The 21,650-nt window shown below is 41.6% G+C and overlaps 1 protein-coding gene across 1 annotated transcript in view; it reads right to left on the bottom strand.

Annotated features, from left to right (window-relative positions):
* Positions 1 to 1,424: 1,424 nt before the first annotated feature.
* si:ch211-214p13.8 overlaps positions 1,425 to 21,650 on the bottom strand; it is a 22,952-nt gene continuing 2,726 nt past the window's right edge. Inside the window, exons 2-7 of the mRNA XM_087267505.1 lie at positions 8,012 to 8,647; positions 7,324 to 7,653; positions 7,186 to 7,215; positions 6,439 to 6,558; positions 6,326 to 6,363; positions 1,425 to 3,325 (exon numbers count right to left, since the gene is read on the bottom strand). Of these exons, the coding sequence (XP_087123631.1) occupies positions 3,038 to 3,325; positions 6,326 to 6,363; positions 6,439 to 6,558; positions 7,186 to 7,215; positions 7,324 to 7,653; positions 8,012 to 8,096 (891 nt within the window). The 5' untranslated portion in view covers positions 8,097 to 8,647 and the 3' untranslated portion in view covers positions 1,425 to 3,037. The remainder of the gene's footprint in view (positions 3,326 to 6,325; positions 6,364 to 6,438; positions 6,559 to 7,185; positions 7,216 to 7,323; positions 7,654 to 8,011; positions 8,648 to 21,650) is intronic.

Genomic DNA, 21,650 nt, shown 5'->3' with positions numbered 1-21,650 from the left:
ACGAACATTCTCTTGTGCACCCCTGGTGGTCAGACTGCGCACCCCTAGGGGTGCACGCACCCCAGTTTGGGAACCACTGTATTAGGGTATACCAAGGGTGCCATTCTTTCACAAAAGTTTGTAGAAACAATCTGCATAGATGCTTTTTTTTTTAGACCCGAAATAAATGGAACAATTAATCTAATTATTTAAAGGGGTGTCCCAAAACTTTTGCTAAAAGGAACAGGAAAGAATATCTGTCACCGACTCGGTCCCAGTCATTCCCCTCGCTGGCCAGCAGAGGTCATCATCACGGGACTTCTAGCATTACGTCATCCCAAAGACTGATTGCCACACACACCTGCAGCTCATCTCATTGATCACAACACACACCTTTATAAGCAGCACAAACACTCACCTCAGTGCGAAGTCTTGTTCTGCTCCTGCAAACACTATTGAGCAGTTCTACTCCTTGCCTGCTTTCCCCATTGCTAACCCGGACTGAATACCAACCTTGTCTTGCCTGTCTCGAACCCAGCCTGAATCATGACTCTGATCCTAGCCGCCTGCCTCTGACCCATGCCTGCTTATTCACTCTGTTTGTCTGCCGCCAGCTCATCGACTAAATACTACTGTGTTTGATGTGAGTTCGCACACGATTAACATCTGTGTGCTCTTTATTAAACTCTGTTTAATAAACATACTGCAAATGGATCCCTCTGTGTCTGACCCTTCGTTACAATATCATTGAACTTGTCTTTTTTTTTTTTTCCCCAGTCGAACATGCATCTATTCTTTTTAAAGAGCTTGACATTTTAATACAGAAGATTTTATAACTGGATGTTGTGATGCAGATGCTAATATAGTTCAATTCAGCTTTATTTGTATAGCGCTTTTACAATGTAGATTGTGTCAAAGCAGCTTCACATAAATGGTCATAGTGACTGGAACGGTGTAGTTCAGTTTTCAGTGTTTAAGTTCAGTTTAGCTCAGTTCAGTGTGATTTTTTAGAATCACTACTGAGAGTTCAAACACTGAAGAGCAAATTTATCTGCATAGCTCTATCAATCCTGAACCATGCGAGGCAGTGGCGACAGCGGAAAGGGAAAAAAAAACTTCACCTGATAGGAGTGAAGAAAAAAAACCTTGAGAGAACCAGACTCAGTTGAGCACGACCATTTTAATTTCTCTGCTGGCCAAAAGTCTTGTGCAGAGCTTCAGTCACCGCGGTGGAGGCTGGAAGCTGGCCTCAGCGAAGACTCGTCTGTCCCTGGAGCGTCGCTGGAATCAAACTCATGTTCTCCACTCCCCATGACCATCAGCGCAGCAGCAGCTCAGGATATGGCCTGGTCCCGGATATGGAAACCTTGGGATTATGGTTCTAGTAGTTGCTCTAGGTGCCTTAAGACATTTCATGAATATTTATAAATGGGTTATCTATAAACTAAAGACTAAATGTATTTTTATTTATGTAAATATACAATCAGTTTAGAATATACATTACAATCACAAGTGAAGACAAAAAACTACAAGAAACATTCAGTATCAGGTCAGTACATTGCAAAGGGTTAATATTTAGTTAATAATCCCAGAATGTAGCTGTATCAGAAATTACAACCCTGCCTATCCGCTTGAGTCGTGACGTATGGAATACTGTTTACCAGTCCAAGCCACTACTTATTTGAATTAATAAAATATTTGTTTTTAGCCACTTTTTAGTCTTATCACACTTTAAAGTGAATTTTATTTAAAATCATAGTGTACACATCGGTCTCTGGACTTGCTGCATCACAAATACCAAAATTTGAACAATTTATAAAACAATAAAGTTCTGGCCTTTGGATATTAGGCATGGTTATGTGATTGTGATTTTCAAAAGTATTACAGCGATTTGTAAATGTTTATTATTGATGAGTCTCCCCATTCAGTTTTGTAGCGCTTGGACCCGGAGGCCGCATCGCATGACGTCACACTTAACAAGCGGATACAACTATATAGTAACTGAACAATGGTTTGCGAAAGGAGTAGTGTGTACAAATCACATTACCATTAAACTCTACAATCGATTGATCAATTACCTTAGGCAGGATTTACAAACAGCAGTGAATCTGCAACTGATGGTTATTTGACACTAACGACATATGACAAAACCAACACAATCTCACGGTAATTCGTAACTTTTTCATTTAGTGGCTAATTCGTACGAATTCATGCGATCTAATTCTTACATTTTAGTACGATTTGCTCATCCCCCAATGACAGTTGGGTTTAGGGGTGGGGTTAGGTGCCACGCCTCCTTTTTAAAATCATACAATTTCTTACAACTGAACTCGTACGAATTCGTACGAATTAGCCACTAAACTGCCAAAACTTAAAATACATACGTTTTCTTGTGAGATCAGGCTGGACAAAACATATAACTCAGAGTAACATTAAGTTATAGTACAACAATGTATGTCATCATTTTTAGAACAATAATCATTTGATGAAATTAAAATACACAATTGAAGGGTCCCAAGGCAGCCCTTAAATATTAATTAAACGTAATTTTAAGTGGTTTAATTGTTTCAGTTTTTATTTTTGTCCACTATCATTCAAAGCACTAGAATTTACCAATGTGTCAGCAGTAAGTTCTATTTACTTCAAATATATAAAAAGTATATAGTTTCAATTCAACATTTCCAAATGTGTTACACTGTATCACTGCCCATAGTTTCGCAAATATTTATACATTTAATTTTCAGTTATTTGAAATATTCAAGAAAACCATTTACTTTAAAATAAATATCGCTTTCCATGTATAAAAATTCATGTTTTCAAGTTAGTGCATACAACTCAGATTACCTTTAATACATGGTTGTGTGAGTTTGCCTCATAAAATCCACCTCTCAGTAGTAACTTTCCATTATGTAAAGAGGTATGAAAATCACTCATCTTCAGCTTCCTGTTACCCCAAATGTACAGTACAGCTTCACAAAACCTCTTTGTGAATTAACAGTTTTACTAATTGACAAACTTTGTGTTGATTTGACATCATGCATAACCCACAGTCAGAGCATCAGGAGACACGTATCGCTGCGTATTCTGAACACTCGTCAGTTGTCGGACGAGGTGTAGAAGATAATGGTGTTTCAAGGTGATGTAGAGAGGCATAAACAACCTGGCTTGATCTGCTGTCTTTCCTGTTAGACAGTATATTATCACCACGATCTGACAGATGCGATGTAGACTGAAGTTGCGGTGAACTGTCAAGAGAGTGTCTCTGTGTGTCTTCTGAATACTGGACAAATCTGTCACGCTTCTGAATACTCGGGGTCAGTTGGGGCATCATAGATCGTGCTGTATACTGCAAACAAAATAGATAATCATTAATATGGTCGAGGCAAATTCAGACGTCTAAAATGTACACTGTAACATTTGATCATTTAATTTAAATCCATTTAACCATTTAGGTTTTAGCAATATACTGTGGACTTATACACTGAGTCACAACACTTAATACATTATGGCCTAGTTTCACAAACAGGGCTTAGATTAAGCCAGGACTAGGCCTTAGTTAAATTAGGCTATTTAAGCCACATTTATAAATATGGCCTCAGAAATATATACTACTGGTGTGCACCTGGTGATAAAATATGACACTGACATATTTTAAGACATCTCACCGCAAGTTATTTTGAGTTCATACAGCTTAAACATGCAATTTAATCTTGACTAGCCTTAAACCTTGTTTGTGAAACCGGGGCTATATACATTGAGTCATACTTAACAGCTGTTGTACTTAACTAGTCAACTTACAGAACAGGGAAAGTTCACTCAAAAATTAATATTTACTCACTATTTACTCACCTTTACTCACTTTTTGTTGAACACAAAAGAAGATACTCTGAATAATGTTAGAAACTAGTAACCACTGACTTGCATAGGAAAAACAAATACTTTGAAAGTCAATGGTTACCTTTTTTTATTTTTTTTTTGAATTTATCAGATTAACCTATGTTCAATAACAGGTCTGTGACAAGTAGAGGGTGAGTAAATGATGGCATAATTTTCAGTTTTGGTGAAATATCAAGATATCAGATTAGTAGTTTTTGTTTTGTTTTGGTTTGTTTAGACCAGGGCTTTCAAACTCCTCAATTCCTGGAGGGCCGAAGCCCTGCACAGTTTAGTTCCAACCCTGCTCCAACACACTTACCTGTAGGTTTCAAACAAGCCTGAAGGACTCAATTAGTTTGATCAGGTGTGTTTAATTAGGGTTGAAACTAAACTGTGCAGAGCTGCGGCCCTTTTGGAACTGAGTTTGACACCTGTGGTTTAGACTAAGCTAAGATTATGCCATAGTTCAGTTAGAACGTTTAATTAGTAGATTTTTTTGTGCCTTAGAAAACTTATTAATGATGTCCATTTTAAGGAAAAAAAAGGCACTGATATATTTTCATTTTTTCAATCCAGATTTAAGTTTTAGTGTGTTATTAGCCTTAAAATGTATCTGTATATTTCTTATCTAGAGTATCCTCCTGCGACCCCGCCCATTGACTTGTGTCCTCTGTAGTGGACATTTGAATTTTTTGAGCTTCTCTGTCAAGTCCTGTTGTACTGTTTAGATAACATCCTGGGCTTTCTAGTGATATGTCATTTGATTGGCTGGCATGCTAGGAACCATTTTTTACACTGCATCCAAAATGGCCGACATACAAAAAAGCACATTTTATGGGAAGAGAGAGGTATGTAAAATTTTGCCTTTTAAGTGTTTTTTTTTTACTATTATTATTACATATATATATATATATATATATATATATATATATATATATATATATATATATATATATATATATATATATATATATATATATTTGTTTGTTTAATAAAGTCTCTGGAACAGGACAAGCTGTTAACTTGTTTGTGTTTCAAAATATCATCCTATTTTAAATGTCCACTATAGTGGACACCAGGACCATCTTAATGTAATTTATGACTGCATGTTGTAGGAGGCAAAACTGAAGCAGAGAGGATTCTTTATAAAATAGTTAAGGGAGACTTTGATTTAGAGTCTGACAATCAGACAATTAGAGAATTAGAGACAAATAGAGAATGACAATCAGCTTTAAATCACTTTTGTGTTAAATTAGTTTTGGATTAACATCCCTTCTTTTTTGTTCGCCTCTCTTTTAGACTAAACTGTTCCAGGAATTTCAATACAAAAGGAAAAAATGCATTTTGTTTTGTTTTTGTTACATTACTATTGGATTAATATCCCTTTTACAGCCATATCCTGTACAGTTTTGTTGTCTGAGTGGCGGTCGTTTTGAACTAAAATGGTCCTGTGGTCCACTACAGTGGACATGCTGTAAAAACTATAAATTGTAAAATTTTTTTTAACCCAAATGATGTAGGAAAACAGAGAAAAAAGAAAAAAAAGAAAAGAAAAATTTTCTTCAGGTCTCACGAGGGTATTGTAAAGTAAAATAATTCCATTTATTTTGTGCTCTTCTTTAAAGTTTATAATTTAAATATAAAGGATAGGAGTTTACTTTGTATTTAAGCATAATTAGATTATAAAATAGAAAATGTATTAGTTGTTTTGATTTAATGTTCCCATCTTTAAAGTTGATTTTGTTTGACTTCATTTTGAAGACTTGGGAAAATGAGAGCATTCTGGGACATTTGTATGCTTTTGGTTCACGGTGCGAAATGTCAATATGAATATTTAACTTAAATGGATAACAACTGAGGTTTCATTTGTGAACATTGCATAGCTTTGGAATTTGGAAGGCTATTTAGAATTAAAAATTTTCATTCTTGGTGGCTTAAGATATTGACCCTTAATGTTTTTACATTTTATGTACAGTATGTAGAAAACAATACATGAAGGTCAAGATTTCCAAATAAAAAAATGTATACACTCTCAAAAATAAAGGTAAAGCTGTCACTGGGGCAGTACCTTTTCAAAAGGTACATATTTGTACCTGAAGGGTCCATAATGGTACCACAAAGGTACCTTTTAGGTACATTTGGGTACTAATGTACCTTTGAGGAGCCACTGTGGACTCTTTGGGTACAAATATGTATCTTTTGAAAAGGTACTGCCCCAGTGACAACTCCTGTACCTTTATTTATGAGTGTACTTTATACAAAATGCACACAAAATACACACACACACACACACACACACACACAAAAAAATAGAATAATCTAAATAGGTTTTCACAGAGCAAAAAAGTGTAACTAAATCTGTCAGAAAAATCCATAGTATATACAGAATTATACACACCAACAATAATAAACACACCAATATAGTAATGTATTTGTTGCAGCAATAATCATAGTAAATTAGAAACCATACCTGAACCTGCGCTCGCTTTCTTTTCTTTTTTCCTGAACCTGATACAGTGATATTTAAAAGGGTTAATGTCAGGATGATGACAAAACTTGTCAAAATAATAGAAGAGGACTTACTTTTAAATCCATAAATACACAGGATAGCGATGAACATTACTACCAGAACAAGAATCGATAAACCCACACAGATAAAAAGATACGGCCACCACCATAAGCTTGAATTGCTTTCATTTGCCACTAAGAAAAAACGAATAGTGTTACGCTCAAAGGGAGAAAAAACAATGCTCATTGTAAGCAAGAATATATACAGTTGAAGTCAAAATTATTAGCCCCCCTGTTTAATTTTTTCCACAATTTCTGTTTAAAGGAGAGAAGATTTTTTTTCCAACACATTTCTAAACATAATAGTTTTAGTAACTCATTTTTAATAACTGATTTATTTTATCTTTGCCATGATGAGAGTAAATATACTTGACTAGATATTTCTATAAAGCTTAAAGTGACATTTAAAGGCTTAACTAGGTTAACTAGACAGATTAGGACAATTAGGCAAGTTATTGTATAACCGTTGTTTGTTCTGTAGACTATCGGAAAAAAAAATAACTTAAAGGGGCTAATAATTTTGTCCCTAAATGGTTTTTAAAAAAATTCTAAACTGCTTTTTTTCTTGCTGAAATAAAACAAATAAAACTCTCTCTAGAGAAAAAAATATTATCAGACATGTTGTGAAAATTTCCTTGCTCTGTTCAACATCATTTAGGAAATATTTAAAAAAGAAAAAAATCAAAGGGGGACTAATAATTCTGACTTCAACTGTATATATAAAAGCATTCACATATGTGATTAAACACTAACTGGTCTTACTTGGATTGAAATCCTCTTCCATGCTGTCATCTGTAAAAGTTCAAAAGCTGATTTAAAAATAAATTTTAAGTTTCATATAATTGCTATGTATGATTACAATGGATTTAATCTCAAAACAATTTGAGAAAAAGTAGTTACCTGAGACAGAAATATTAATCTGATGGCTAACTGTACTGATGTTATGTAACTGTAGCTCACATCTGTAGTTGCCTTCATGACGCTTTGATATACTTGTGAAGGTTAAATATGAAGTTAACAGATCAGATGATGAATATGTTTGTGAAGTTGTCATTTGATCTGTTCCTGACACTGCAATCCAAACTTTCAAGTTTTCTTTTGTCCATATAACATTGTTTGGCGAACCATGGCAATGTTTCAGATTACAGGAGATTGTGAGAGACTTGTTTACAAAGGCTTTATGGACAATCCCTCTGTGAACTTTAAAGACATTGCATTGGGGGCCATGGCCTAAAACATAACATTGCAACATATTTATAAGCATAAATAGCATCCGGTTACAACACAGTTCAAACAATGACATTATTAAAATAAGGCTCTGAGTTCCAAATGAGTTGCAGAGATGCCTTTGCAAGAGTAACTTGTTTATTTTATGCAAACAAGATATAAATGAAGAACTATTTTAAAAATGTTAGAAATGTTAAAGTGCCTTTATGAAACTAGCAATGTCAATGTATAACAACTGAAACCATTTTCTAATCTACAATTTTTTTAAAATTCAGAATCTTTATTAAAAGCATAGAACTGGCAAGCAAAAATCACAACATTTAAGCTAGTTTGTATTGTCTTAGACACCATATGAACTCACCCAGTGCATCAGTCCATACATGAAGGAAAAAAAGTACAAACAATTCCCGGAACAATGTCATCTTTCTCCGATCTATCCAGTCCATCTTAAATAAAAGCCAGGTTTGTCACAAATGGTCTGAGAAAATAAATTCATCCAGTCTAATCCTCACAGTCACTATCCAAAACACCTATTGTAGTCTCTCTGTCACTGTGCTCTTCATTCTTATACTTGTGGTTTTCATTTCCTTTACCTACGCAGCATGCACTCATCCTGCTCTATGTGCTTTTGCACATGTATATGAGCTTTGCATGACTTTGGACAAGAGAAAACTTTTTCTTTGTGGTTTTGTTCTGCATATTTGCAGTTATTATACCTTTATGCTTTTGTGATGCACAAGTACCGTTTGCAAGGGACAGAAATCCCACACATAATTGTCATCCAACATTGGTCATAATTCCAAAATACAAACCCATTTTGGTATTCAAAGAAGAACATTTTAAATAAGACAAGAGCTTCAATTTTTTCTTGACATACAGCAGTTCTATAATTTAGCTAGAAAACCACTTATGAATGTTGTAATCTGCACTGCTTGATATTCATTCATTCAGTCATTTTCTTTTCAGCTCAGTTACTTTATTAATTAGGGGTCTCAAACTTATCCAGCATATGTTTTACACAGTGAATGTCCTTCCAGATGCAACCCAACACTGGGAAACACTCATAGACACTCTTTTACACACATACATACACTATCGCTAATTTAGTTTATCCAATTCACCTATAACACATAGTCTTTGGACTGTGGGGGAAACCGGAGCACCCAGAGGAAACCCATGCAAACACGGGGAGAACATGCAAACTTCAAACAGAAATGCCAACTGACCCAGCCGGGGGTAGAACCAGCGACCTTCTGGCTGTGAAGCAATTGTGCTACTCATTGCGCCCTGCTTATATATATATATATATATATATATATATATATATATATATATATATATATATATATATATATATATATATATATATATATATATATATATATATATATATATATGAGAAATTGTTGTGGCTATCCACGCTAATCATTGTTCCCCTTCGGTTGGGGAACGGAAGTGCCATAGAGTGGATTGATTGAAATCCACGAATGGGAGGATTCGGTTCAGAAGCCGCTTGTCTGAAAGAGTATTGAACGGGCCAATGAATGCAATGAATTGGCAGCGTAAGCTTGCACAGGTGTACTTCATTGCCAATTATCCCAGCATATAAGCACACCTGGAGCTAGCAAACGCCATCCTTTTCGCTTCAGAGACTTTCTGATCGAGTCGATGAGGGTTCCTCCAGCTGTGACCAGCGATTCTGAGCGAACGAGAGCATTCTCCCGGTCCAGAGTGTGTACACGCAGCGGCAGACGGTCGAGCTGTGTTTCTCCCTTGCCTGGCGTTCTTTGGGTCCGGTCCTCCAGAGCGGTGCGTATAAAGTTGCAAACTTCACAGAAAGAGCAACACAGTCGTGCAGCACGTCCTTTTCAGGAAGGCGCTCCGACGTGCGTTTCTGGATGCGGTGGTTTCCTGTCCTCGGATGATGGGCACGGGCACTGCGTTACATGTCTGGGGGGTCCAGCATGTTAATGCGCTGCTCGCGGGCAGTTCATGTCGTCATTGCGATGCCATGACTGTTGCGCAGTAAAGATCACGGCTAGCCTTTGCAAAAGGGCAAAGCACCCCAGTTGTCACCTGCTCTGCAGCGGGCACTCGGGCAGATCTGAGGGTTTCAGTGAGAGATAATCCGTCGCCCACGGGCCCGCGGACCTCCCGCTCCTCTAAGCGATCCATCCAAGCTTCGGGCGGGGGAAGCGATCCGTCTAACAGATGGTAGCCCTTACGCCCGATGACACCGGAGACCAGACGTCCACCGCGGCATCGGAGGGTGGGCTTTCATTGTCCGATGATGATCCAGACCCGCTCGCCCCCTTCGGGCTGGTGAGCGCTGTCACTACGGATCCTGAAACGGACGTGTTAGCCGTGCTTTCCCGGGCTGCTTCGGCCGTGGGTTGTAGATGGTTTATCCCCCAGCTCCGCGGCCGGACCGACTAGAGGGGCGTTCCCTTCTTCCCGGAGGCGCACAGTAGGCTCACGCGGTCTTGAAAAGCACTTTTTTCTGCTCGCGCTGCTGTCCCTCCACCCTCACCACTCTTGACGGTGGAACAGCCAGGGGGTATGTGGCGATTCCTCCGGTTGAGTGCGCGATGGCGGTCAATCCGCGCGGCGCCTCTTCTTGGCGGGGTCCGCCTCGTCTCCCATCCAAAGCCTGTAAGTTATCTGCCTCCCTCAGAGCTAGAGCTTACATAGCTGCGGGCCAGGCTGCTTCCGCCTTGCATGCGATAGCCACCTACCAGCGCTACCTAGCGCAGGCGCTGGCCGAGCTGCACGAGGGTGGGTCCAACCCAGGCTTACGAGCTTCGCACCGCCGCCGACTTAGCTCTTCGGACTACTGAGTCCGCTGCGTGTGCGTTGGGGAGGACGATGTCCACATTAGTGATCCAGGAGCGCCACCCCTGGCTGATATGCGCGAAGTCGACAAAGTCCGCTTTCTTGACTTTCCCCATATCCCAAGCCATGTTCGACGACACCGTCTGTGAATTCACCCAGGAATTCAAGGCGGTGAAAGAGCAGTTGATGGATGATGTCTTATCGGCGGTCCGTAGCCCGCTCCGCCCGCCGTGCCATTCATACCTGCTCCTCGCCGAAGGCGCCCGCCTACGAGAGCTGCTCCGCCCCCGCACACGCCTCTGGCGAAGCGAGCGCGTCGGGCACCTAGGAAGCAGGCAGCCCCCCTGCCCAGAATGCCGCTAAGTCTGGCAACGGACCGCGAAACGTCCCTGGGACAGGCCATCTGGAGAAGAGGGAACTTGCTCTTTCCCCGCGGGGCCCCATTTCCAACGGCACTTTTTTACTGCCATGAAAATATCATGAAAGAGCACTTTTCCACTTCCTCGGATGTGACAGCCCGACATCTGCCAGTCTGGCACGCTATGCTTTCTAGCTTGCAGATTCGGTGCGTTTCGCCAGTGGCTCACGAGCGCTGGGAGGACGGTCTCCTTTCTCCCACCCCTCGAGCCTCCCCTCCAGAGCTCGGGTGCGGAGTGAGAGCAAATATCTCACCTCCAGCTTTTCCGTGGGACCCGTGCGCTTCCCAGATCAGCACACCCACTCCGTGCTGCCCCACTGCTGGTACGTCAGCGATGGTATCGATGAGTCCATTAGCGAGAGCTCTGCCTGCCTGGTTAGCGTGGGCCAGCTCTTCGCGGTGGCTCATACACACAATCAGACTCGGCTATGTGATTCAGTTTGCGAAACGCCCCCCAAGTCACGGGTGTGTATTCACCAGGGTCAGCCCCCTGTCCGCCCCTGTCTTGCGAGAGGAGATTACTGTCCTCCTGGCGAAGGATGCAATCGAGCCGCTCCCTCCAGCCGAGATGGAGAGCGGGTTTTACAGCCCACACTTCATCGTGCCCAAAAAGAGCGGTGGGTCACGGCCAATCCTAGATCTGCGTGTTTTGAACTGCTGTCTGCACAAGCTGCCGTTCAGAATGCTCACGCAGAAGCGCATCCTCCGGTGCGTTCGTCCTCTGGGTTGGTCTGCAGCATTAGACCTGATGGACGCGTATTTCCATGTCTCCACTCATCCTCACCCCCGTCAGTTTCTGCGGTTTGCGTTTGAAGGTCGAGCTTGGCAATACAAAGCCCTCCCCTTCGGGCTCTCTCTGTCTTCGCGGGTCCTCACCAAGCCCGCGGAGGGTGCCTTAGCGCCCCTTCGGCTTGCGGGCATCTGCATACTCAATTTCTTGACGATTTTTGCCCTCTCTCGGAGCAATTGATTAAGCACAGAGACAAAGTGCTCCGGCACTTCCACCTGTTGGGGTTTCAGGTCAACCGAGAAAAGAGCAAACTCACAACCGTGCAGAGGATCTCTTCTCTCGGGCTGGAGCTGGACTCGGTCACCATGGCAGCGCGCCTCTTCGGAGAGCGCACTCAGCTGATGTTGTACTGTCTGAGAGAGCTCGACAGTAAAATAGTGGTCCCACTGAAACTATTTCAGAGGCTCCTGGGGCATATGGCATCAGCAGCCGCTTCATGCCGCTCGGATTATTCTATATGAGACCACTTCAGCACTGGCTTCACTATCGAGTCCCCAGACGCGCATGGCACGTGCGCACACCGAGTCTCTGTTACTGCGCTGTGTCGCCGCGCCCTCAGCCCTTGGAGCGACCCCTCGTTCCTACAGGCCTGGGTGTCTCTAGAACAGGCGTCCAGTCTTGTTGTCGTTTCAGCAGACGCTTCCAACACGGGCTGGGGGGCTGTGCGTTGCGGGCATGCGGCTGCGGACCTGTGGAAAGGTACCCAGTTGCATTGGCATATCGCCTGGAGCTGTTGGCAGTGTTCCTCGCTCTCCACCGTTTTTTTCCGGTGCTGGAGCGGCAACACGTGCTGGTCAGGACAGACAGTACGGCGGCGGTGGCGTATATCAGCGGTATAGGGGGTATGCGTTCTCGCCGCATGTCTCAGCTCGCCCGCCATCTGCTCCTCTGGAGTCATCCGCGGCTGAAATCGCTGCACGCCATTCATATTCAGGCAAGCTCAACCGTGCAGCCGATGCGCTCTCACCGCAGCCTTACGTCCTGGAGAATGGAGACTCCACCCCGAGTCTGTTCAGCTGATATGGGCGCGATTCGGGGAAGCCCAGATCGATCTGTTGCTTCCCCCGAGATCGCTCATTGCCAGTTGTTCTTTCCCTGACCGAGTGCTCTCGGCACGGATGCACTGGCTTACAGCTGGCCTCGGGGCATGCGCAAATACGCGTTTCCCCCAGTGAGCCTGCTCGCGCAGTTACTGTGCAAGGTCAGGGAGGACGAGGAACAGGTTGCTGGTTGCGCCCCTCTGGCTCAACCGGACCTGGATGTCAGAGCTCTCCCTCGCGATAGCCCTCCCCTGGCAGTCCCTTCAAGAGAGCACCTACTCTCTCAGGGACAGGGCCGATCTTTGGAGGTCCTTAGACGCAAGGAAGACTTGGGTAACCTCCGATTGCGGTGGCTAATACCCTCACTCGGGCTAGAGCCCCCTCCCCGAGCGCGCCTATGCCCTGAAGTGGAGTCTATTCACTGAATGGTGTGTCTCTCGCAGAGAAGACCCCCGTAATTTGCCAGATCAGCGTTGTGCTTTCTTTACGCCGAGAGAAGCTGGAGAGCAGGCTGTCGCCCTCCACACTCAAGGTTACGTGGCTGCCATCTCCGCTCTCATGACGCGGTGGCTGGCAGCACCGTTGGAACGCATAACCTCATCATCCGGTTCCTCAGGGGCGCTAAGCGAATTAATCCACCTCGCCCCCTCTCATGCCCTCTTAGGATCTCGCCCTTGCTACACAAGCCGTGTCAGATCCCTTCGATCCTCGACTCAGTATCTTTCTGTCCCTGAAGACAGCTCTGCTGGTCGCGTTGATATCGATTAGAGGGTCGGGGACCCGGAGGCATTTTTCGGTCAGTGACTCGTGCCTGTAATTGGGCTGGCTTTCTCGCACGTCCTGAGACCCCGCCCGCGATAGGTGCCCAAGGTTCCTACCACTCCGTTTTATTACGAGGTAGGGAGCCTGCAAGCGCTGCCCTCGGAGGAGGCAGACCCAGCCCTTCTTTATTGTCCAGTTCGCGTTTTGTGTATTATCCGGACCGCACTCAGAGTTTAGATCATCTGAGCAACTCTTCGTCTGTTATAGCGGTCGGCAGCAGGGAAGTGCCGTACCGAAATAAATTCCCACTAGATTGTGGATGTCTTTCTTTCGCTATCAGAGCCGAAGTGAGCCGCGTCCCCCGAGAGTGCGTGCGCACTCCACTCGGAGCTTCGCATCCTCTCGAGCGCGCGCACGCGGCGCCCCTCTAACAGACATCTGTAGAGCTGCGGGCTGGGTGACACCCAACACATTTGCAAGGTTTTACAATCTGCGAGCGGAGCCGGTTTCCTCAAGGGTATTAGGTAACCCTTGGTGATTGAGGAAACAATTCGGTAGGGTGTTGAAACACGCTTGCTGCGCCATTCTCCCTAACACGGAGGTATGTGCGCCTTTTTATCTGTCAGTAAAGTTCTCCGTCAGGTGAGCCCTGCAGATTCCTCCGTGGCCCCCAGCACTGACTCAGCGGAGGAGTCACTTGCTGGCCCACTAAGTTGTAGGTCTGCCCGCTGGTCAGCCCGCGTTTTGGGTAAAGGTGCCTGCTATGCGTGATCCCCACTAGGCTATCCCATATGCTTATTCCGCCACGGTTAAGTCCCCCCCCCTGGGCGGACCCGTGTCTTCCCTCTCCGCTAACCACTCTTTTGCTATGCGTACTCCCCCTTTTTAGGGCTAGTCCATATGTAAATTCTGCCATCTATCCCCCCTTGGGTAATGGCCTCCGCAGCGTCCTCCCTATCGGGATTGCACGCTTCCCAACGTACTGTCGTATTTTTCTAGAATTATCTAGATGCTCACGACTTCCCAAAAAATATATCTAAATCCGTAAGACTTCTGTCGAAGTAGGATAAATTAGGGCCAGGGACACGTTAGAGGACCGCGCCTCCCATGATGTGGGTGCGTCATGCTTGCTTGACTATCCCCTCATTGGGGGCGTTGGTAAGGTGCAGTCATTATGGCGCTTTCCATACTTCTCCCATTCGTGGATTTCAATCAATCCACTCTATGGCACTGAAGTTCCCCAACCGAAGGGGAACGTTCGAGGTTACAGAAGTAACCCTTCGTTCCCCGAGGAGGGGAACGGAAGTGCCATACTCCGTCGCCATAATGACTGTCCCTTAGCTGTTTGAAAGTCTCTTCAGCTTAAAAGGATGGCGTTTGCTTGCTCCAGGTGTGCTTATATGCTGGGATAATTTGCAATGAAGTACACCTGTGCAAGCTTACGCTGCCAATTCATTGCATTCATTGGCCCGTTCAATACTCTTTCAGACAAGCGGCTTCTGAACCGAATCCTCCCATTCGTGGATTTCAATCAATCCACTCTATGGCACTTCCTTTCCCCTCCTCGGGGAACGAAGGGTTACTTCTGTAACCTCGAACGTTTTACAAAATGAACAAGGAACTTCAACAACAACCCTTTATTTTATGTAAAAAAAAAAAAAAAAAAAAAAAACATTAAAATAGTGATCAAAATGAGACACACTGTAAAAAGTTCTTTAAAGGGCCATGAAACCCCCTCGTTTCAGCAGGGTGTTTTCACACCTCTACTTTGGAAAAAGTCAGAAAAGTGGGTGTGTCCAGCTCTGTTTAGGGGGGAGTGTCGGAGGAACTAAAGTGGGATGGTGTGGGAGTGTCTATTTGTGCACGCGCGAGTTTCAGAGTCAAAATACACATACACACACACACACACACACACATACAGGAGAATGTGATGGTGTTTAACCTACATGGACATCTGTAGTCGAATTATTTGCCAAATTATTAAATGTTTGACTTTAACTGCAGTTTGCCTCTTTCATTCAGGGAATTCATTCATGCCTCTCGCGACAAACGAGATATTTGATTCGAGGAACTGCTGCAAGCGTGTATTTTTCATGCAATGTTTGATACCGCACGGCGAATGAGAGAAAAAAAACTCTGCATTTCCCGGAAACTTAGATGCACACGGCAGGTAGTGTCAGAAAGCCGCGTGTGTTATTCCGGTCACAAAATGCGGTGCTAACATTTCTGCACTCAGTGCAATAGTTAACTTAATTCGATAGGAACAAACTGAATAAACAAAGAGCACTGGTCGCTCACTTAACAAATCTGTAGAGACAGGACAATCACCAGCAACTAGAGCCGCGTCTTTATGGAGAGAATACTACAAGCAAATCCAGATTTCAGCGTTTGCAGATGAGAACAGCTCTCAGGTAAACAATAATCCTCCTTAGACACGTAAGTTATTGTTGTCGCGCGTCGCATACACGGTTAATCCAGACGTGATCCAGATAAGCTCTCACAGAGAGAAAATGAAAACGAAACTTAACAGCATCAAACTATAAAAGCAACACTTCACGCTTGTTTTGCCAACACAACGTGGCGTCTTTGTGGTGTAAACACAGTGACAATAATGAATATTAATGAAGTTGCACAATAGAGCGCGCTGATTGGTTTGACCCAAGCCTTACTCATGCATTAATGCATCACACTGTAAGACGTAATAAGACTCACTCTGGCACAGATGTCCAGTCTGCACGCTGGAATACAATGCTATTATGTCATGGCTGTGACGCAGCTTCAAAAATTTGTTTCAAACAGGAAGTACGAATTTGCTTGAAAAAACGCAAAGACAACCAATTTACACTTTTTAGTGAAATATAGGTGTCCTAATAGTGTTTTTAGCAGTGTGGGACACATATACGACTGTCAACAGCTCAAAAAATGTGTTTTGGTGTTTCGTGACCCTTTAAGGGTGTTGTCCATAGGAATTAATTTTTTAAAGTGTATTTCTTCAAATAAATTGATTATCTTTTCATTTTGAATTAATTTAAGTTTTACATAAGTAAAAAGTGCGATTGTTTTTGTAACTTATTATTACCCATCAAAAAAATGTGTTTTACTGACCTTTAAAATAAATTGCTTCTACAAAACTCTATTTAAGTGTTTATATCTAAAGTAAAACTTCACGACCCGCCCACATGACGCAGCACGCATCCAGAGCAACGACACCGTTGCTCATACCTGTACTGGACCAGTTTTGGAGTTCTGTGGAGTTTTTGAGGGCTTTATACAACGTGCAACACATGTAAGTAACTATTTACATTGCATAAAGTTTGGTTTTAGCCGAATAAGCACGCATTTATTGCACTGTAAAATGAAAACAAGTCACCTTTCATGACAGTTTTGCAAGCGCCATGCGGCCTTACCGAAAGTATGGAAGTTAGCATTAATCTTAAAACAACTATCGCAAACGTATTATCGAAATATCTTGGTAATATTTTATATAATATTTTGGGGTATCTTCCTCGTACATGTGTCAGTTAAAAGTTAACAGCTAAGTTTGTAGTCACAAATGTGTTTCCTGCTTGATTGAAAAAGATGAGGACATTATATTTTTAGCACCTCTCTCTGCAATGTATCATAAAAATCGTAAACACTTTATCTTTTGATATATTTATTTGAAATATTTTAGTTTGCCCTAAACCATTTGTTTAATTTAAAAGATTAGATTTGCATTGCAATATCATCAATGATCTTGATATTTACCTAAACTCTTCTTTTAATTTGTGTTTCTTCATTAGAGTGATGTCAGAAGCATAAATGACATGATGGCCAGGAGATATGGCTGGGGAAGAATGGAAGTGGTTGTCCAGAGCCCAGATGTGCAAAAATTAAAGAAAGATGGCCTGCCCAGGTCATGATTTATCACTATCACATATATTAAATGATTTATCACTGACATGCTGCTCACTCTGTTTTTGTTTAAAGGCAAATAATGGTGAACAAAGATGTTTATGTGATGCTAGACACACTTTTTGCTGAACACATACTGAAAATTTTACCTCACGTTTTATGGAGGATTTCATTGCATAAGAATAAAAGGTTGCCAATTCTTTACACATTTGGTTCCAAATAACAGACAAACAATTGATGTATTACAGATAAATGAAGAATTCCAAAGGTGTACTGGTGTTCCACAAGAATCAGTTTTTATGTCCCAGCTGGACAAATACACTCAAAAACTTCTTGACCTGTTTAGTGCGAAGGGTGCAGCGACTGGTCAACGCATCAATTGGAGTTATTGGAACTGATACAGGTAAGGCAAACATGGTAACAATGTGGCTGATGCATGTTTATGCAATAAGTACTTTATTTACTCATCTTGCCTAATAGGTGAATCGTGCAAAACAAAGTCATTCATTTTAAGGATAAATATAAAAAAAAGCATGTGTGTCTGTGTGTGTGTGTGTGTGTGTGTATGTATGTATGTATGTATGTATGTATGTATGTATGTATGTATGTATATATATATATATATATATATATATATATATATATATATATATATATATAGATAGATAGATAGATAGATAGATAGATAGATAGATAGATAGATAGATAGATAGATAGATAGATAGATAGATAGAGTTGAACTCTGTTGAATAGGTTGTACAGAACCGCACTGATAATGACATTTTATGTTTGTAGTTATATTGCCTGCAATATTCCGTTTTTTCATTATTCACTTACCAACTATAGGATCCAAGTACCTCTGTGGTGAGGAAGAGAGACGTGGCTCTGAGATGCCTCATTGAATACATGGGAGAGAGTGGGCAAGAGCTGATCTCTGACTACTATGTAAGTATTGTTTAAAAAGCATAGTTTTCATTCCTCACTCATTCCTTCCACATCAATGTTGTGTCTGACTGAGTTATAGTACTAAGCTGGAGCTCTGTTAATTGTTCAAAACACGCCTACAAACACATAAATGAATGTGCTGGAACCAGTGTCCCAAGTTAGCCTTTTGGTCTTTCAGTTGCTTGTAGACTTGATTTAAAAAATAATGTCATTTTTTAACTGCAGTTTCACAAAAGTAAAATCCTTGTTTTACATTATGCAGAAGTCATAATCATCTGACAATATAACTGTAAGAATGACATTTTCAGTTTTGCCACTTATTGTTCTGTTTATTCTCATACAGGTAAAAAAAAACAGAGAGCAGTGTCTATGAAGACTTGAAAATGCGCAATCTGCAGATATATGTCTGCCGTGTACCAGATGTAGTGGACATCATCATTGAGGGCATCCCTGTGCTGTCTTGGAAACCAGGCCAGGGCTCTGAACCTCCAGTATCCACCACAACTCAGCAAAACATTTAAGGTGTTTCAAAGACTTTTTGTGGGACTTGACACTGCGACTTGACACTGCGTCCAAAGTCTTCCTCCCGATTCATGACACAAAAACTTCTGAGTTAGTAAATTAGTTTGAGGTTCTGTTTCTTTGCTTCATCACTTTTGTTCAATGGACAGTTTTACTTGGAACAATGTGGTAGTTACGCACAGACTTCTTCAGTTCCTGGATAAGTCTGCAGCAAATATGGGCATTTGATTTGCTTTTGTATATATGGGCAAAGTTTGTTTTGTTATGTCAAATGCTGAGTTCAGAGGCACTTTATTTTATTTTATGTCGTAGTACATATGAAAATGTACTGTACTGTGCACTAAAGTTAGTCTGTTTATGTAAATTGCTCAGGTCAAGATTTACTGTATTTTATTGTTAGTGTACACAGATTGCATTTACAGGTCTTCTATGCTGCACTTAAAGATGAGGTTAGAAGTTTCTGTAATTTTTAATGTTAAAATGTTTACAACATCAACAAAAAAAAAATGATTATAGAAACTTAGTGTAACCAGTTGTTTGTATATGGCAAATGTTATAGAGTAATAAACATTTGACAAATACCTCTCTTTCCTTATTTAAGTTGGATTAAAAAATAATTTGTATAAACCAAGAGTAATAGAGAAAATGATTTAATTAAAATAAAAAATAAAAATTTTTTATTTTAAATGTTACTTATTTTAATTAAGTATTATTTGATCAATATACTGATCTTTAACACTTTGGTTAAACTAAAAAATTTTGCTTTATATATATAGACTCTACTTAATTTTTTTGCAAACGGTAAAATAAATAATATTGATTTTTACCAAATCAAAATAACAAGAAGTTCACCAAACTTGTTGCCTTAATTTTTTTGAGTTTAATTTAAGTAACACTTTTTTACAGTGCAAAAGCAATAACTGTAGCATGTAGAAAAGTAGAAATTCAGGGTAATAAATAATAATGAAGGGACAGGACATCACTAGTCTCTAACGGGACATCCCTAGTCTCTCACAGGACATAACAAGTCTCTCATGGGACATCACTAGTCCCTCACGGGACATCACTGGTCTCTCAATGAATTTCACTAGTCTCTCACAGGACATAACTAGTCTCTTACAGGACATCACTAGTATCTTGATGAACTTTACTAGTCTCTCACAGGACATCACTAGTCTCTCACGGGACATCACTAGTCTCTTACAGGACTACACAAGTCTCTCATTGGACATCACTAGTCTTTCACAGTACATCTCTAGTTTCTCACAGGACATCTCTAGTTTCTCACAGAACATCACTAGTCTCTCACTGGACACCACTAGTCTCTCATTGGACATCACTAGATATCACTAGTCTCTCACATAACATCTCTAGTTTCTCACAGGCAGGGCCGGCGCTTCCATAGAGGCCACCTAGGCGGCCGTCTAGGGCGGCAGAATAGAGAAGGCGGCGTCCCTGAAACTACCCTCACCACCCGCGCCCTCATCCGCGTCTAGGGTGGCAGAATAGAGAGCGGCGTCCCCAAAACTATCCTCGCCACCCGCGCCTCAGTAATATCTGCGTCTAGCGCGGCAGAATAGAGACGGTGGCGTCCCCTAAACTACCCTCGCCACGCGCGCCTCAGTTATAGCCGCGTCTAGGGCGGCAGAATAGACCATCCCGGTTTCACTTTAGGTTTGAGGGCGGCGTGACCGTCCTTTGCCTAGAGCGGCAGTTCAGCTTGCTCCGGCCCTGCTCACAGGACATCATTAGTCTCTCACAGGACATCATTAGTTTCTTACAGGACATCACTAGTCTCTCACAGGACATCACTAGACTCTCACAGGACATCACTAGACTCTCACAGGATATCTCTAGTTTCTCACAGGACATCACTAGTCTCTCACAGGACATCTCTAGTCTCTTACAGGACATAACTAGACATCACTAGTCTCTCACAGGCATCACTAGACATCACTAGTCTCTCAGAGGACATCACTAGTCACTCACTGTACATCACTATTCTCTCACAGGACATCACTAGACATTAATAGTCAGAATGATTGGTGATGTAAAGCCATGCTAAACTGCTGATGTCACTAGTTAGGTGAGGTTTTAGCTTTGCAATTAACGAACGATACTTAGTACTAACTCACGGAAGTTCATGTTAAATGCTAACTAACGATTGAAAGTATTGATAAAACTTATGTGAACGTAGCATTTAAACATTTACTAGGCATGACTACAGATCTTTTTTCATTTAATATCTGTATTGGTGGGCATTTGAGAGTGCCCTTTTTTCTGATTGTATAGGCTTAGTGTATTGCTTAAAGTCCCTGAGAGTTGTTAGACAGGCACCCAGCTGACGCACACTGTCTTCTGGCTGATGAAGTGTACACACAATGAAGTCTTCCTGCTGATTTGTTTAAAATTGAGAACTAAATGGTGGAAATAACCGCAGATGTTCTCTAGAGAGGACATGTGAAACATGTTTCATTATGTTTAAAGGTTTGTTTGTTTTTTTTCTTCAGATATTCAAATAAATATACAACAACATTTCAAGACAATGTTATTTAATGAAAATTATAAGTCACTTATTTTTCTTCTTTCCATAAATTGTTTTTGTTTTCTTTGAGGAGGAAAAGGAAGTTCCTAAAACCCCACCTCTGAATTTGGTGTCATTTAAAAGTCCTAAATGACCACTTTGAGGATAAAAGTAGCTTGCAGAAGATGGGAGATATACAGATTTACAAATATCTTTTAGAGAGGCCAACTTTGAAGAGCTGGTAGTCAAGAGGATATAATTATAAAGATAACT

This window comes from Danio rerio, chromosome 9 (assembly GCF_052040795.2).
Source record: "Danio rerio strain M-AB ecotype USA chromosome 9, GRCz13ab, whole genome shotgun sequence".
In the NCBI taxonomy this organism is placed as follows: Eukaryota; Metazoa; Chordata; class Actinopteri; order Cypriniformes; family Danionidae; genus Danio; species Danio rerio.
Note: the sequence above shows the minus strand (reverse complement) of the source record. Positions and strands in the feature narration are given on the sequence as shown.